We start from the raw sequence: 18,505 nt of genomic DNA, 5'->3' as shown, positions 1-18,505 counted from the left end.
CTTCGTGCTGGAGTTTCTCACCTGTAAACTGGAGCAGTAATTCATCCTTATTTCAGTGTATGGCCTGTTTAGACTGCCCACTCTCTGCAGCCTGCATTGTCTTGGTCTGTGCTTTGAGAGCTTATGCTACAGTAGGGTTCTGATTTCCCCTCAGGTGTCTGAGGACTAGCTAACTTTGACTTTCATGATTTTTTAATTCCTTTTCATTCCAGATATTCTGTGTTCTGGATATCTTGCTGCAATAGTTGTGCTGCAGTTTGGGGGCTCTTCAATGCAAGAGCAATCTGTAGCTCTGTGGCCAGTGCAAACCAAGGAGGGGGCTATTGATTTGGTTGATGATTCCTAATTTCCACTTTTTCACCTTTTATTTACAGGAGGAGTTACAACATAATCTTAGTCAGTTTTCTGCATCTCTCAAGTCCCATGAAAATTCTCAAAATTCTTCAGATACAAATCTTAATAAAAGAACCAAAAGCATTTACACTCCACTAGAACTCCAGTTCATAGAAATGAAGAAAAAGTACAAAGATGCTGTTTTGTGTGTGGAATGTGGATACAAATACCGGTTCTTTGGACAAGATGCAGAGGTAATTTTTTCCAAGATTATGGAAAGATACTTGGATTGTGCTGGTGTCATCCTAGGTCTGTGGCCAGTTCTGGAAGGGAGACTTCTTTGGGTTTTAAGGGGTATTTTGTTTTGTTTTGCTACTTGAAATCAGGATGAAAAATCTCTGTGTGCTGAAATTCAAGACTATCCATTATGCACACATTTTTTTTTTTTTGCCAAAATGGCATTTATTATTTTGTAGTCACATGGTAGCGCTTGCTGCCTGGTATATTGAGAATTTAAGGTGAGTTCCCAGTCAGAGTTTTGTCAGAGTTAAAGCTGAAAAACTTTCTGAGGTGAAATTGTATGTCATGGCTCAGAACTCTACTATAATATATATATAATATATAACTGTAATATATGACATTAGGAATCTTTCAGATTGAAAGGCAGTGGAGCAAGTGGTGTTAGAAAATATGAATGTAGCAGGTATAGCCTGGGTGCAGAGACCATCCTGAATGCATGCCTGGATGTGGCACCACACATGGCAGATCTGTAGGAACTGGAAAGGACTATATAACAAACATAATGTTAAAGTGATGGTTTGTAAATGTTTCATAATGCTTTTCCTTATGATCTGTCCCAAAGTCGTTGCTACCAACCTTTGTTTGGTGCTATTTTCACACTTGAGACCAGTGAGAAATGTTGCTTGGTTACTGGGAATTCATTTTCCCCATCATATTTGTGCTGTGTAATTTGTCTGCTCATTTGCTGGTGTACTTAGAGCCCAGAAATAGAAATAGGCGGTTCAGATAGGTTAGTGTTTGCTGCAGGTCCTGCCTAGTACCCCATCCTCTGCTCAGTGAACACCTGCCTTTTTGCTACGGGGCAAAAAGACCATACAAATCACACATGGTAATGTCGCATTTTAGTAAGTGTTTTTACTCTTTTTTTATTAAGTATTTAGTTTCCACTGCTGTTCAATATTGATTTTTCAGTATTTTAGTTGATTGGCCAGGTTAATCCCATCTTTATGACCACAAACTAAGTACTTCCATTCCTGCTGCGTTTCTAGTGGCATGAAAGTCATTTGACCTTTTGCTGAGCTGTGTTTCAGACCCCGTGTGTGCAGTGTGGGTGGTTTACCTCACAGTGGTAAAGATCAAGGTGCAACCTTAAAACCTGACACCTGCAGCCTGTGATAGTGAATCCCCTGTTTATGGCAATGCTGGGACAGGGAGGTGGAGGGGCTTTCTCCTGGAATGTTTTCCCTTTGTCACCCAGCTTTTAATTGTAGTTGTGCATCACTGTTGTCATGGAGATAAGCCCCTTACCTTCTTAAATTACTTTGTGACCCGTTGGCTGACTCTTGTTGCAGATTGCAGCTAAGGAGCTGAACATTTACTGTCACCTGGATCACAACTTCATGACTGCCAGCATCCCCAGCCACCGGCTCTTCGTCCACGTGCGCCGCCTCGTAGCCAAGGGACACAAGGTTACCCCTGACTCCTGCTAATTGAGCACAGACCAGCCCTGAGAGGACTTGCACTGCTTGTACCAGCCCCTGGTTTGGTGGCTGAGAAGTGGGCAGCTCGTTATCCCTGGTTCCTGCAGCAGAAATGGCCAACTTCCCTTTGTTTCAATTTCTCTGTGCTGGGGGTGTCATGAGCCATTAGCAGATTCAGAGAAGCCTCTTCATTTTTTCAGGAACAGTTCCAGAACAATTATTTTTCTCAGTGTTTTTGTATCAAGTTTTTGCATTTAATAAGGAGAAATGTACATATCCTCTCTCTGTGTTATTATTCCTCACATCCTTGTTTTTCTTATCCCAGCCCATTGTTTTTTTCTCTGTTCCTTCCTGTTCTGGATCCCTGTAATTCTGTGGCTTTCTGGTGATAGCCTCTTTTTCTGCTTCTATTTCTAAGAAAAGGACTTGTTGATTCTAAATTGGATGCAAGCAACCATTCTCTAATAAGCAGTGATGTCCAGCTAAATTGTTTCAAAATAGGATGAGAAGCACAGGTACAGAAGTTGAGAGGGCAGTCAGGAATAGGAAAAGGGTCAGGAAAAGCACTGCCTTATAATCTCATTAGTAGGATTGATGTGAGAGCCCTTTCTGTTGATCACATATTCCGGCTTGAATTATGCATTTGTTGTTTGTACATCTTAAAAGATTACCAGATATATAGAACAAAAAAAAATAATAATTTATTGCCAGAGATCTAACTTTGTTTCTTGTTTGTCTGCCTGTAGGTTGGAGTAATAAAACAAATGGAAACTGCAGCACTGAAAGCTGCTGGAGAAAATAAAAGCTCTCTCTTCAGCCGTAAGCTGACTGCCCTCTACACTAAGTCTACACTTATTGGAGAAGATATCCTTTTCAAATAAACTTGGTTTCAGACTAACCTTTGGGAGGCCTTGATCCTAGTGTTATCACCAGGATGGAACATGGGCAGCTCGTGGCTGACATAAGAGTGGCAGCAGAAATTCAACTTCTTTTAATTTCATGTAGTGGTAAAACATCTTGCTGTCTTTACAAACAATTCAGTCTCCTCAGGGTTGTAGGCTTGTTGTGTTTACTGTAGTTGCTTTCTGAAATCATGGAGTGGAATTACCAAATCTGCAGTGTCCTGCAGGTCTTGCCTAAAAAATGTTAAAATAAGAGAGAAACACCTTTTAACCAATGTAGTTTAATTTCTTCCATTTTTTGTTTAGCTCTATCCTCTTTTGTCTACCTCACGTTTTTAATTTAATTTCTCAAACAAACTTTACTACATACCAGGAGCTAAAAAGATTGTTAGATTAATGTCTGAGAGTGCAGGACTAAGGTCTGGAAAGACCTGTGAACAGTCCACCCGAATCTGTGTAGTATTTTTTTTAACATTTGCTACATGTGAACCCTTTGTTGAAGCTGGATGAGTCTGTAGATGTTGAAGAGGTAACAGCAGATGTCCCTGATAACTACCTCCTCTGCATCTGTGAAAATGGAGACCACCTGAAGGACAGGAAGAAAGGTGACATTGTTACAGGCATTATGGTAAGTTACTTTCTCAGGAGTCAGTATTTTAGGGTCTGTGTGAGGTCGTTGTGTTGTGCATTTTGTTTTTTTTCTGGGGGGGTGGGTGGCTACCTTGTTAAAATTCATGACTGTTCTGTCATTCAGATTTTATTTTGGGGGAGCAGGAATTGAGTTTTTTTTTTTCATAAAAGAGGCACTTTAGGTAATGTATCTGTGTGTGAACTGTGATGGCTTTATATTTGAGAACTTCAAAATTGACCATTTATCAAACTGGTTTTGCTGCTGTTTCTCTTGAAAACATATTAGTATTTTAACCAAATACATTAGTTCAGATGCTTTACAAATTTCAATGTTTAAACATTTTTAGGGTCAATATTTTAAAGCTTGTGAGCACTTTTTTCCTCTACAAAATACCAATCTTTAGAGGAAGAGACTTTAGAGGATTTTTTACCACTTACACTTCAGATTTGTATTGGTGAAGATTAAACCCAGTCCTGTTTAACCAGCAAAACACGGTGATAAGTGAAGCCCAGTCAGCTGGTAATGAATTAATTAAAAAGTATCTTGATTGTGTCTCTGTTTGAATGTCATACTGCTGCTGGGAGAGAACAGAAGCAAGTGTTCAAATTCCAGTTCGAATTACATGTGCATTTCATAGCCTTCAGTTAATAGATTTGTCTAGTATTAAAAATTGAACAGAGATGGACTGGTAACAACAAAAGCACATTTACATTTGTAAGGTATCGTTGCCACTTACCAAGACAAAGTTGTGTTAGTGTTTTGAGGTTATTGTTGTGTCATGGGTTTGGAAAAAAGCACATTCAGGTATTTTGATTTCCCACTTTGGCTGTGTGTGGGGCTGCTGTATAATTTTACACCACTGATTTTCTTTCTGGTTAGCAGTTTGAGCCTCTGAAGCAGTCCCTGAAAACGTGAATATCCACTGGATATGTGTGTGTATGTTTTTGTTTGGCAGGCGATCCAGCCAACTACAGGAGAAGTGATTTTTGACAGTTTTCGGGACGGTGCTTCCCGCTCGGAGCTGGAGAGTCGCGTTCTGCGCCTGCAGCCAGTTGAAATAATTCTTCCATCTCGGCTGTCAGATCAATCTGAAAAGCTCATCCACAGTATAACCTCCATGAGGTGAGTTCTGTGGGGCTCTCTTTCCCAGAGCCAGCGGTGGAGCTGAGATCCAGGAGCAGGTTTGGATGTGTGGTTCTGTCATGGCCCTTCCCAGAGTGGCTGAGTTTGCTGCTGGGTTCAGAACTTCCCAAATCCCTCACAGTTCTGGGCACTTGCTCCTAAATTGTGTTTAGGCTGGTGTTCATGGCTTCTGACTCTGGCCTGTGAAAGATTTGTGCGCTTAAGCATTGTCATTGTCATGGTCCTGCCACACACTCCTGATCATGGGATCTGCTGGAGTAATTTCCAAACTCATGCACTTTCAGATCTAAAAGAGTTGTTATGTGGCTTTTTTCCCCTGTTTGTCATAGTTTTGATGTCTCTAAAAGACAGGAGACTTTAGGCAGGTGTAGAAAACCTTTGCAACTTGGTTTTGATGCTGTTTGTCCTTTTACACCATCTCAGACTGGGGTACAGACCTGGAAGTATTGTGACTGATCGTCTCTTTGCTTTGAGTTCTCTTGGCATGTTTCAAGAGGAAATTTGTTACCTGTATCACTTGTTCTTTTGTCTTCTGTATCACTTTTTCTGTGTAGTAAAGGCAGAGTAGGATGTAACTTTTAGGGTGATAGATGAAAGATGAAGCAGTGTTCTGAACAGAGGGGATGAAATCTTGTAGATGCAATTTCTTTGAGGAAATTTCATTTTTGGACTTTTTAACCATGCAGTTTAGGGCTGTAGAGATCTGGTTTAGAGCTTGGCATTTCAGTAGTGAATGAAATAGTCATTCTGGTGTGAATTTGGGAGAGTGGTTGTGACTTTTTTTTTCCTTTTTCTTTGCGTTTTTTTGGTTATGTACAGTAAAGAATGTTAATGAGTAAATTCTCATTTTTATGAAGACAAAAAATGCTACCGATTAGCTGATTTTGTGAACAAGGATTAATTTGTAGTTTTTTCGCCTTTCTGGTAATTTTCTAGGCAGCTTTCCAGCCCAAATGCCCTTAATTACATGAGAGTGACAAAAATAGAACATATTATTGCCATACACCTCAGTAGCCTTATTTTAAAAACAATTCTTCGTGCATTTTTTTCTCGTACCAGAGATCAAACCACTAGAGGGCCCTGAAGTATTTCATAGTAATTTAAGTGATTTCAATATGCTGCTTTCTTGTGCTTTTAATTAGGTTTGTGTTTGTACAGTTTCTAATTTCATTTTAATGCATACTGAGATGTCTGTAGTATTCAGGTTTGGTTATTGGCCCAGTATCTGGTGATTTCATCTTTGAGCAGCTCTTTCCTAAAACCTGTTGTTGAGAATCTTCCATGAGCTGTAAAAAGTTTCATTTCCACAATTTTTTAAAGACCTTTCTAACTAAAACAGTGGGATCTAGATCTTGTGATTCAAGAAGGGTCTTCATCTCTTTGTGTGTTGTGGGTGCAGCAGAAGAACACTGGGATGATGAAAACAGGGTAGGGATGAGAGAGAAAAGTAGTCCCAGGAGTCTGGAGCTTGGAGAGGTTGGGAGAAGGGAAGGGAAGGGAAAAGAGAGAAGGGAAGGGAAGGGAAGGGAAGGGAAGGGAAGGGAAGGGAAGGGAAGGGAAAAGAGAGAAGGGAAGGGAAGGGAAGGGGAGGGGAGGGAGAAGAGAAGAGAAGAGAAGAGAAGAGAAGAGAAGAGAAGAGGAGTCTTTCTTCTCCTCCACTGTACTATAAAAATTACAGGAGGGGTGATTTGGTGCTGGGTGTTGTGTACTAGATGTTGGCACTGAGTGAGCAAGGTGATGTGGCCAGCACAAAGACTGTGCTTATGGTGACCAAGTGAATGAAGTAAAATGTTGAGCTAAGGTACAGCCCTGCAGCTTTGTGAGAGCAGCCCTAAGTCGGTTCAGTGCCCCTCTACACTGACAAGAGTTGAAAGTCTCTGTGCTTCTCTTCAATTTCTGTGAGAGTTTTTTTTATTCTCTACTATTCTAGGGTGGATTTAATGGCTAGAAAATACTATTCAAGCACACTGAGCTGGGGGCCAGTGAAGAGCCTTCCCTCAAAAGCAAAGCTTATATTAAAAGTAGGTTACAAAAAGTGGTTCAAGACAAACTGTTCTGGTGAGTACTGTGCTGTTCCCAAGCTGTTAGCAACATCTGTTTGCAAGTGCTGACCCGCCTGGAGGAAAATCTTGTCATGGTTTTAATTTCCTTCTTTCTAGAAAGCAGAGAAAAAGTCTTGCCTTCAGAAAATGCTTATATTTTTTTTCCCTAAGAAAACAGTGTTTTGTATTCCAAGTTCTTTCTAGTCAAGGGTCAGCACCCACCTTCCTTAACATGTTGGCTGCTTTAAAACCCGGCCTGCATTGGTCTCCTGACTTTGTCTTTGAGGCTCCTTTGGGATATTTTTGCTGCTCTTGTTTTGTTGAAAAATTCTTCCTTGTTTCGTTGAAAAATTCAGTGCCTCTTCAGAGTGCTCCGATCCTCCTCTTTTTTCCATTTGCCCTTTTTTGGCAATGTTTCATTCTGTAGCGTTCTTGGACACCCTGTGGAAACACACTGATCACAAGTAACTTTTAACCCGCAGTGTTTCACCCAGCTCTGCGCTGTTTGGTTTAGGCTGCAGGTAGTCTGCAGCTTGTTGCCTGTGGTAACCCCAGGGTTCTGAATGTGGGGTTCAGGTTCCTGCTCTCTCCTGAGTGCTGCAGTAGTCTTTGGCTTGGAGTTGGCTCCCTGGGATTCCCTTCTCTTTCAGACCCACTGAGAACTAAACCTCATCCTCCCTCTCCAGGCATGGTGGAATCCCTCAAGTAGCTGAACCTCCATCATTATGTTCAACACAAGCCTTTTTAATTTGTGTTGGAGAACCTCTGCAAAAATAATTTCAAGCTCTTTCTGCTAAGTGCAGTGCTAATAGCCCTCTGGTTTAGCAGTGGCCTCTGCTTTTAACTGTGTTGGGTGAGGTCTCTTCAGGTTTGTTCCTCTCCAGTTTCTGTCATGGTCTCTTAGAGTGAGCTGTAGTGGATTTATTGCATTTGGTCAATGGTGCTGTTCAGTGCTAATTGCTCTCATGGACAGAGTTATGGATTTATGTCATCAGTCAAGTAGAAACTCAGCTGGAATGAACTCTGACTTGTAACTGTGTACAAAACGCTTTTAATTTAGTGGTTTTTATATGTGACTGCTGGTTGCTCTGGTCAGAGGATGCATTCATGTAGTTAACACTGAGAATTTTTTTTTTTTTTGTGAAGGGCATGTGCATTTATTTACAGAGCTCCTGAGGTTTGTAGGTGAGCAAGGACAGGAAGGGTTGTAGTGCAAAAGTAAGATCTCAAAGGGTTACAATGAGAGTAAACAGCATTGCACATTCAGTGGAACAGAGGAGTGGAGAGTGTCTAAAGGGCTGGTGACCATAAAAAGCAGTGGTTTCGTGGTTTGTATAGCTTGTAGTGTTCCCGTGGATTTTTAAGTGAAAGGCAAGCTGTGACAACCATCTTGAGAGTGTTTTGTGTCAATGGAAGCTGCAAGCAGTTAAATTTGCAGCAGGGAAGAAAAAAGCAACTGAAGTGCAAAACCACCACGTGGGCTGTTTTCTGCAAGTACAAACCCCCAAAAGCATCAGTGAAGAGGTATTTACTGACCAAAGAGGTGTTTTGCACTGCTGGGAGTCCAGCCCATGGTCTGTGCAGCCAGCTGCCTGAGGTGGGCTCTCTCCTTTTGAATGGACAGGGGGAGAAATTCCCTCGCAGTGTTATCACCTCTTGCAGTGGCCTGGAAGAGTTGCTGGATGGTGTTTTTTGGCAGTTTAATCCTCCCTCAGTCAGGACATGCTGCTGTTCTCAGTACTGGCGTTCATTGTTTCCTGTGGCCTTGCAGGAGAGGGAGGCGTGGGGCTTGCGTCTTGTTTGGCAAATTGCTGAAGAGTGAAGTGTTCTCCACACCTGCCTGACTGCCCCGCACAGTTTGGGATGTTCTCCAGGTGGAATTGCTGTCCCCCCATGCACATGGAGTCGTTGCTGCATGGGCAGGAAGAGGCAGTTTCAAAGCCCTGTGTCTAAATGCAGTGCACTGTTCTTACCCTGGATGATAAATTTGATTAAAAATGTTAGCACTGCTTTTTACAGCAACAGCTGACCTTTGCAGGCCTTGCCTTGCCCAGCCCTTGTGTTTTTATAAATTTCCCCCCAGGCCAAAGCTCTGATGAGCTCCCTAGACTCACACCTGGCTCAAAGGTGCATTATTTCTCACATGATTATTTCTCCTGCATTATTTCTCCTGCAAAGAATGGAAAACATGCTGTGTTCAGCAGCTGCATTTGTGGCATTATTGCACTGATTAATAGTATTCATGGGTGTGGAGATTTTTTCCCTCCCCTCCATTTGAGGTACAAATTATTAATGAAGAACAATTAAGTCTTGACCCTTGATGCTTGTCCAGTTTCTTGATATCTAGAAGTTAACTTTTACACAGGAAAAACCCCTTACCTTATAAACAGAAGCAGGAAAAATAAAATTGTAAAGCCTTTGTTAGCATGTTTTGTCAACTATTTGATTTATTATTACAGGGCAGATCAGAAACTGTAGGAGGTGACAAGTAAGTTGTGGTACTTTTTTTTGTCCTCTCTGTTTGTGATGTTGCTTGTTTTTTTTCTCAGTATATATTCATATGCTGTGATTTCTCACATATTCAAATGGAGAATTAGTCTTAAGCTCTTAAAACTGGTGTGCAAGTTTAAATCTTTTTTAGCATTCTATGAATGTTGGCATATTTGTTAAAGTCCTAGCATTTTGTTTCATTGGGGACTGCTTTTTCATAATTTATTCAACTTAGAAGCTGACTTGGGACTCTTTCCCTGTGAAACAGTGGCATTGAGGATACCTTGGATGTGGAACTTCTCAGAGATTACTTCTTCCCCCGCTTCCTGCCCTCATTGTTAGGAGTTAGAAATTGCCAGGAGTTAGAAATTGAGCAGTTTTAGTCCAGGCACTGATGCCAACGAGGCAATGTGGGAGGGAGGAAAACTGAGGCAGTCTGCATGTTTGACATGCAGGTAGCAGTGACGTGGAGTGAGGAGAGTAAAGCTCTTGTAGTCCCGGTTCCCAGCCCCTCCTGAGCTGGGGAAGAGAGAAAGGCCATGAATTTATTTATTTTTTATAAACCCAGAATGTAATTGTTTTCTTAATTTTGAAAAGAGTGAAACTGAAGTGGGTTTTTAAGTGCCATCAGTCTGCTGAACTGCAGAAAGGGACAAGATCTAAGGAACAAGATTTATCTTTTGGGCTGTCTTTAGCAGTTTAATTCTGTGCTTGACTGAGAGCATTTGTCTCTTTTAACAGATGTTCTTTCCTATGTATGGCAGAGGTAAGAGGCTTGTGGTAGATTAGACTGCTGAAGAGTGTGCTTTAGGCATGGACTCTTCCTCCGGGAATTTGGAATACTACAAATGACTGTTAGATGTTCAGAATTCACGTGAATATTTTCTGGGTTCTCAGCAGAGAATTTGGAATCACTGCTATTGTAATTAACTCTATATTGCTTGGCAGCACAGTATTTTTTAAAGCAAAAAGATTTTGTGTAAGACACTTGCTTTTATCTTATGCGAAAGACTTTCTACAGAGGGAGACAGATGTACTTAAGAACATTTCCTAGCAAATATATTTGAGTCTATTCCTGTTTTCTTTTGTGCCTGTCTGGCTGGCTTCTGTCAGGTGGAAGATAACTGTTTGCCCCTCCATCCCTCCTGCCTGTTTTACAGCTGTGCTCCTGCTTTCTGGAGTCTTCGCCACCTCCTCCTGTCTCTGCCCTTCTGTTTATGTGTGTTGGCTGTCCTTGTCCCCATCTCCAGCCAGATTCCAGGCATTCCTGGCAGCATGGCACTGTCCTGCTCCTGCAGCCCCCTCTGCAGAGCTGAGGCTGAGGGGACCTTCAGATGGAGAGAGAAGGTACAACCTTGGGGAGGGTACAAGTGACACCCCTCCAGCCTGCCTCATCTGTGCTGGGCAGTGCAGGGGTATGGAAAGGAAGGATAACTTTCCTGGACAGCTTCCTGGACAGCCACCTGCCCTCTCACTGCATGCCTTCCATTGCTTTGTGGCTGTGCCTCTTCCTTTTTATTAAACAGGTCTTGTCAGGGCTTGAGGAGGAACCAGGAGAGCACTGTGGAGAGCAAGTGGTGTTCATATAATCATAGAAGCCTTGGGTTGGAAGGGACTTTTATAGGTCATCCAGACCAGCCCCCTGCTGCAGGTGGGTCAGAGCCCTGTGCAGCCACACCTTGAATGTCTGCAGGGATGGGGCACCCACCTCCTGGGCAGGGCAGGGCAGGGCCTCACCACCCTCATGGGAAAGTGCTCCTTCCTCATATCCAGTCTGAATCTGCTCTCTTTGGGTTTAAAAGCATCACCCTTTGCCATGTCCAAACAGACCTACTGAAAATTCTGTCCCCATCTTCCTTATGGGCTCCCTGTAAGCATTGAAAGGCCACCCTGAGCTCAGCCCAAAGCTTCTCCTGCCCAGCTGAGCCATGGCAGCTGTGCCAGCCTTTCCTGCCGGCAGAGCTGCTCCATCCTCTGCCCATCCTGGAGCCTCCTCTGGCCTGGCTGCAGCAGCTCCAGCTCCTTCCTGGGCTGGCCCAGGGCTGGGGCAGCTCTGCAGGTGGGCTCTGACTGAGGGGAGAGGGGCAGAATCCCCCCTGCCCTGCTGCCCACGCTGGGCCCGGCCCAGCACAGGCTTTGGGCTCTGGGCCCGGCCCAGCACAGGCTTTGGGCTCTGGGCCCAGCCCAGCACAGGCTTTGGGCTCTGGGCTCAGCTCAGGCTTTGGGCTTTGGGCTCTGGGCCCGGCCCAGCGCAGGCTTTGGGCTCTGGGGCCCGGCCCAGCACAGGCTTTGGGCTCTGGGCCCGGCCCAGCACAGGCTTTGGGCTCTGGGCCCGGCCCAGCACAGGCTTTGGGCTCTGGGCCCGGCCCAGCACAGGCTTTGGGCTCTGGGCCCGGCCCAGCACAGGCTTTGGGCTCTGGGCCCGGCCCAGCACAGGCTTTGGGCTCTGGGCCCGGCCCAGCACAGGCTTTGGGCTCTGGGCCCGGCCCAGCACAGGCTTTGGGCTCTGGGCCCGGCCCAGCACAGGCTTTGGGCTCTGGGCCCGGCCCAGCACAGGCTTTGGGCTCTGGGCCCGGCCCAGCACAGGCTTTGGGCTCTGGGCCCGGCCCAGCACAGGCTTTGGGCTCTGGGCCCGGCCCAGCACAGGCTTTGGGCTCTGGGCCCGGCCCAGCACAGGCTTTGGGCTCTGGGCCCGGCCCAGCACAGGCTTTGGGCTCTGGGCCCGGCCCAGCACAGGCTTTGGGCTCTGGGCCCGGCCCAGCACAGGCTTTGGGCTCTGGGCCCGGCCCAGCACAGGCTTTGGGCTCTGGGCCCGGCCCAGCACAGGCTTTGGGCTCTGGGCCCGGCCCAGCACAGGCTTTGGGCTCTGGGCCCGGCCCAGCACAGGCTTTGGGCTCTGGGCCCGGCCCAGCACAGGCTTTGGGCTCTGGGCCCGGCCCAGCACAGGCTTTGGGCTCTGGGCCCGGCCCAGCACAGGCTTTGGGCTCTGGGCCCGGCCCGGCGCAGGTTTGGGGGCCCAGGTTTGGGGTCCCAGCCCAGGTTTGGGGTCCCAGCCCAGGTTTGGGGTCCCAGCCCAGGCCAGGTTTGGGGTCCCAGGCCAGGTTTGGGGGCCCAGCCCAGCCCAGGTTTGGGGTCCCAGCCCAGGTTTGGGGTCCCAGCCCAGGCCAGGCCAGGTTTGGGGTCCCAGCCCAGGTTTGGGGTCCCAGCCCAGCCCAGGTTTCGGGTCTCAGTCCAGGTTTGGGGTCCCAGCCCAGCCCAGGTTTGGGGTCCCAGCCCAGGCCAGGCCAGGTTTGGGGTCCCAGCCCAGGTTTGGGGTCCCAGCCCAGCTCAGGTTTGGGCTCTGGGCCCAGCTCAGGTTTGGGGTCCCAGGCCAGGTTTGGGGTCCCAGCCCAGGCCAGGTTTGGGGTCCCAGCCCAGGTCTGGGGTCCCAGCCCAGGTTTGGGGTCCCAGCCCAGGTCTGGGGTCCCAGCCCAGGTTTGGGGGCCCAGCCCAGCCCAGGTTTGGGGGCCCAGCCCAGCCGCACAGCACCCCAGGGCTGCTCCCTCTGCTCAGCCTGTGCTGGATCCAGCCGGGGCTGCCCTGACCTGGGGGCAGGTCACTGATGTCCACTGGGACTCAGCCTTTGACCACTGCCCTCTGGATGTGCACAACCACTGATTCCTGATTCCTGAACAGTCCATCCCTCAAACCCATTCCCAGGGCAGTCCTGGTTTTTTTGTTGTTGTTGTTGCTAGACAAAAAAAAAACCAAAACAAAACCCCAAAAACACCAGAAAACAAACTACAACAACAAAAGAACCACACACAAATGACCTCAAAACTGAAACCAAGGGAAAAAAAAAAAAACCCCACACTTAAAAAAACCAACCAAAGAACCAAAGAAAAACCCAAAAGGAAAACAGTCATTTGAGAAAAAGGGAGCTGTGAAGAGGGGAAAAAACCCTTTAATTTAAGGGAAACAGTTGTATAGCTGTCAGAAATCCTTACTTAGAGTATTAATTGATTTGTGAAGCTGTTTTAATTGTCTGAAAAGATAGCACATGAATTTGCATCTTGAAGTGGAGAAGTCAAGCCTTACCATAAAGCATCCTGTGTATATTGCCAATATAGTGCACTTGTTTTCTGATGGCTTTGAGAAAAAACATCTTGGTTTGTCTCTGAAAGGTAACAGTGGGACTGGTTTGAGTTAATCTAGGTGGAAATACCTGTGTGGCAAAGCAGCCTGGCTGTGAGAAATTACAGGTGGCCCAACTTCTGGACCCAGCCAGAGTCAGAGCACACACCTGACCTGGCACCAGAATCTGAATGCCAGTGCCCTTGGGCTGCCTAAGCAAGGAAATGCTTTCATAAATATCATCATCAAATGCACTTGTGATTAACTCCAATTAAGCTGTATTTTGGAATGCTTGTTTTGGAATCTGCTGTTCAGGACTCAAAGCCGTGATGTAACTTTTGAGCCGTGGCAGAGGGGAAGCCATGCACTCTATCAATTAATCATCCTGTGCTATATAATTAGCACACTATCAGATGTTATTAATAGCAGAGTAGCACGTTTGGTTTTTAATGTGCTGAGGAAGGGAGCCCTGGAATGGAGTTTCACCAGCAGCTTTGGAGTGCTGCCGGTGGGTTAAGGAGTTGTGTTCCTGTGGGAATCCATAAAATTAGAGAGTTTTGGGAAAGCTGCAAATGGCGGGCTTCAGAGATGGTGGAACTGTGAGTAGAGCTAAGCAGTAGCCATAAGATAGGTCAGCAGAAAAAATATGTAAGAAGTATTTAGTATTTAGCCTGCTCCCACAGGCCATTTTTACCTGATCATGGCAAAAGTTTTTGTGGCATCACAGAGAGCTGCAGCAGGAAATGGAGACCCACAAACACCAAGAAACCTCTTTCTTTTGACATAACCCTTTTCCCTGTTTGTTTTTTAAAGAAAGAGAGCTTGTCCTGAGTGTGGCCACATTGAGAGTGGTACATTTGGAGCTGGCTGTTGAGGGAGGACTCAGCAGGATCTGAAATCCCTCTGCTGTAGCCCAGGCAGGAAGGATTGCAAAAACGTGAAGGAATTAATGTGTATTAATAGGGATGTGTTTTCAGATACTTCTGGCTCATCACTGACCAAGAGCAGAATCTAGACCACTGCCCTTCATGTTAAGCTGGGTGATAGGAATTCTTGGGATTTTGTTGGGAACATTCTTTGTAGACAGATTATGCCAACAACTTCTTGTATTTGAAAACAATTACATACGACTTCAAGTTTAAAACAACTTCTTGTACTTTAGAAGACAGGTAGTGAACAAAAAGAAGGCTGTGTGTCTTGTGAACAAAAATCCTGTATCTGACAAAAAAACCTCAGTTTCACTTAGTAGTTTTATCCCTCTACTCCCTCTAATATTGTAACCATTTAATTGATTGGTAATAATTGAGGATTTATTACTCAGTTTCCTTAGGTCTTGAGTTACAAAATCTAATAAGTTGGAGTAAGTATCCATTGTCTGTAGAATTAAGATGCTATTTTTTCTTCAATTTTTGACTTATTTGAAAAGCCCCAGGCAGAACAAGGACAAAAGTCTGCTACCTCTGTTTTCAGCCTACCTCTCCAGAGATGATGTGCAGCCTTGTGATACTTAAAACTATATTTTGAGCTGAACCATTGCCTGCCCCCGTAGTGTAAACATGAGATAAATTGAATTTCAATTTAGAATTCTTCCTTGTTTTTTTTTTCCTTAAAAGCTTACCACTTGGCCCGAGCTGCCTTCACCTTCTTCCTCGAAATGTTTTTTTTTGTTCCATTTGTAAAATAATTTAAGTGGCTTTTTGCAGTTGGCTCCTTAATGGTGAATCCTTGGAAAGAAAGAATACATAGTGCACAGCATCTGTTAAGTTACATGCTAAATTAACCCACGGGAAGAACTGCCATGCTTTTTCTCTTGTATTAGCTTTTCACAGAACAGCAAATCAAGGTAAATAACAACTTCTGGTGAAAACATCCTACTCATGGATTACAGGAATGTGGAATAAGACAAAAATATTTTGTATAGGAGATATAATTGTTAACACTCTACTTGTATTTATCCTGTTAGAGATGAGACTGTGTTTAAGCATCTTTGTACATCTCACAGAAAGCCTGAAATTATTTTTGTTGAAAAATTAACAAGTTCAATTCATCACATTTAATGGACTCTTAAGTCTGTATCAGCTTATCAAAGGAGACATTAATTACAAGTGTAATTGACCAGCCAGATGTATCCTGTTTTCTGTCCAGCAGCCTCTATTAAACCATTACAAAACATGCAAAGCTCTTTATCTGAAGGAGATGAGAAGTTGCCCGTGCCAAAATCTGCTTTAGCAGAGAGATTTCCGTGGTGTTTTTGGGCTGGGGCTGAGCAGATCTTCCTGCATGGGCAGAGTGTTGGGTTTCTCAGAGCTGGTTCCCAGGCTTGGACAGGGCTGTCCCCAGGTGCCAGCAGGGCTCCTGGACCTGTCCCACCTTTCAGTTTCCCAGCTGTGAGGAGTTTGGGAGCTGCAGAGCTCCCAAAATAGGGAATGTCTGGGGATGGAGCCACCCTCACTTTGCGTCAAAACCTCACTTCTCATTGTGCAAGGCAGGTCATGACCAAACTCAGCAGCTTCTTCCTCATTTCAGGAACCAGAGCTCGGCCTTCCTGGCCATGGGCACACAGCTCTCAGGGACTGAAGCCTTATTTCAGTATTTGGCTACCATTTGCAGGGCTTTTTCTTTTTTCTTTTTATTAGATGTGTGAGAACCACATTTGTATTTGAGGTAGAATTATTAAAAATAGCATGCACATTTCCAAAACCCTGAGGCCTCTTCTGGTTTTTGAGTGCAGAATGAGAGCAGTATTAATTGCCATGTTAACACATGTAACAATAAAGGTTCCTGCCTTTTTTTATGTCTTCTCTTGCTTTCATTCAGATTACTTCCTAAGGAGTTGCTTTCTTATTTCAGACTTGGTTTTATTGTTATATTCACTCCCTACTCACGTCTTAAAAGTTTTGTTCCAAGTGCTGCCATGGTTTGACAGCATTGAAGGAGAATAACTCCAGTAATTGCAAAGAAGAAAGGAGTGGAGCTAGAGCAGAACTTTGCCTATTGTGTTTATATTTGAAGGTGTCTTTATGAGCTTGGAATGGGGAGTCTTTTTATTTTAATCATAGCTGGAGAGCTCAGATGGAGACATTTCTGGAAGAAAATCAGGGGTAATACAATTTTCCAGCCTCCTTTGGCTGTGAGGTCATTAGGGACAATGCACTGGAGCATCACACTGCTGGATCTTTCTTGGAAAAGTGTGAAAAGGCTTTGCAAGGTCCAGGCAATGTACAAAGGGAAATTTGGATTGGTTACTGAAACGTCTTCAGAACAGTGGGTTTGATTTTTAGGATGGAGCTGTTTAATACTTGGGGTTTTTTATGGTCTCTGATGACGTCTGTAATTACAGTTGCTGACGTCTGGAAGATCCTGTTGTGGCTTCAAAATTTTTACTTCTGTAGAGTACAGGGTACTTGAATGTGCTAGTGTCCCAAATGCTGAGCCTCCAAATCGAGGAGAAAAAAGGGAAGGATGAAGTAGTTACATAATCTATCATATCCTTTCAGCTGGAGTTGGTTCAAGTGGTTCTGCCAGTGGTGTGAGAGGAGGATGAAATGTGAGTTACACATGCCAAAAACCAAAAAAAAAAGAGACTTTGTGCCACAGCCTCAGCTGAAGAATCTGCTTGGATATTTGGCTTGATTGGCAGTTCCTTGCCCATTGATAAGGGAATAGGAACGTATCTCTTACCTTGGGTGGGTGAAGTCCTCTACAAGAGCACATGCTAACACCATTCCTGCATGGAAAATCCCTTTGTTTTACTCAGAGCATCCCCTGCTCAGAGCAGAGACCTTGGCTTCCTGAGGTGAGGAGCAAGCAGATCACCTCTGCATTAAATGTTGTGAGCTCTCCTCCTTCCTGTGGCACAGAAGGGTCTGCAGGAGCTGTGGCTGTGCAGCCAGTCCCTGTGTTCTTGTTCTTATTTGTGCTGCTGGTCTGCAGTTGCTTTATGACACACCTGATGACTTACACAGTTTCTTAGAATATTTCATATATATATATATATACATACATATACATACATATATATATATATGAAAAAAATAAATGTATAAAATATCATTTTCTTTCCTCCAAATCTTGGGAAAATTTGGCTTGGATGAGCTTTGCAGAGCTCAGGTGTTCCATGTTTTTGTCCACTTTGGGAAGCACTCAAGGAGAGGAAGCCCCCAGCTTCACTGCATCCCCTGTTTGAGTGTTTACTTGGTGTTGTGGGGGAGAATGCAGCTCATGGCTGCTTGGTTTTGTCTGTGCACCTCTCAGCAGAATCTGCTCCAGGCTTTCCTGAATGCCCCCAGGGTGGTACAAGATGGCCTCTTAACTTTCTCCATGCCAAATAAATTCAATTTCCTTAGTCTGTCCTCATTTCACATATGCTGTAGCCCCCTAATAATGGAATGCAATCACCATGCTCGTTTTCTTTTCCTCTGCAGCCTGAGTGAATGTATTTTCCACTTTTTTTTTTTATGAAGGCTATTACCCAGAAGAGCAGGTATCCAGATTTTTCAGATTTGGATATAGATCAGGTACTTATTTTGAATATAGTTACTTATCAAAGATAATAATTCAGAATATCTGGAATAAAAATATGTAGATAAAATTATCAAAATCCTGAAGATAAATTTTTGATATTTTCTTCTTTTTATGACAACTTCTTAGAATAAACAAAGAATTAAAGAACACTTGCAGGTGTTCTGCCTGAGTGCCATGTGTAATAACCCACCAGCATAACCTGAAAACACAGTAATGTGTATATTTCCCCCCATGTCTAAATTAAACTGAGATATTATGGGCTAGTTTTGATTTTACTTTTTCTGATTAAGTTGGTCTCCAATCTTATATGATGCCTGAATATTTATCAATGGGATTTAGCAGGGTGGATTTTTATCTTTACTTTCTTTGTTTGGTTTTTGTGGGTTTTGTTTCGGTTTTTTGTTGGTTTTTTTGTTTGTTTGGGTTTTTTGTCTGTGTTTTTTTTTTCCTTTGGTGTTTTTTGGTGTTGTTTTGTTTTGTTTTGTTTGTTTTTTGTTGGTTTTTTTTTGGTTTGGTTTTTTGTTTGGCAGGGTTTTTTTTGGTTTTTTTTTTTTTTTTTTTTTTTTTTTTTTTTTTGTTTTTTTTTTTTTTTTGGTTTTTTTTGGG

At 44.1% G+C, this 18,505-nt stretch overlaps 1 protein-coding gene across 2 annotated transcripts in view; it reads left to right on the top strand.

Moving 5' to 3' along the window:
• The window catches only part of MSH3 (mutS homolog 3), a 94,509-nt gene that overhangs the window by 4,905 nt on the left and 71,099 nt on the right, over positions 1 to 18,505 (top strand). For both annotated transcript variants that reach the window (XM_041463332.1, XM_041463331.1), the window contains exons 4-8: positions 375 to 587; positions 1,926 to 2,042; positions 2,801 to 2,918; positions 3,439 to 3,584; positions 4,543 to 4,709. In XM_041463332.1, the coding sequence (XP_041319266.1) occupies positions 375 to 587; positions 1,926 to 2,042; positions 2,801 to 2,918; positions 3,439 to 3,584; positions 4,543 to 4,709 (761 nt within the window). The remainder of the gene's footprint in view (positions 1 to 374; positions 588 to 1,925; positions 2,043 to 2,800; positions 2,919 to 3,438; positions 3,585 to 4,542; positions 4,710 to 18,505) is intronic.

Source organism: Pyrgilauda ruficollis, unplaced genomic scaffold (assembly GCF_017590135.1).
Source record: "Pyrgilauda ruficollis isolate IOZ18807 unplaced genomic scaffold, ASM1759013v1 scaffold164, whole genome shotgun sequence".
NCBI lineage: Eukaryota > Metazoa > Chordata > Aves > Passeriformes > Passeridae > Pyrgilauda > Pyrgilauda ruficollis.
Note: the sequence above shows the minus strand (reverse complement) of the source record. Positions and strands in the feature narration are given on the sequence as shown.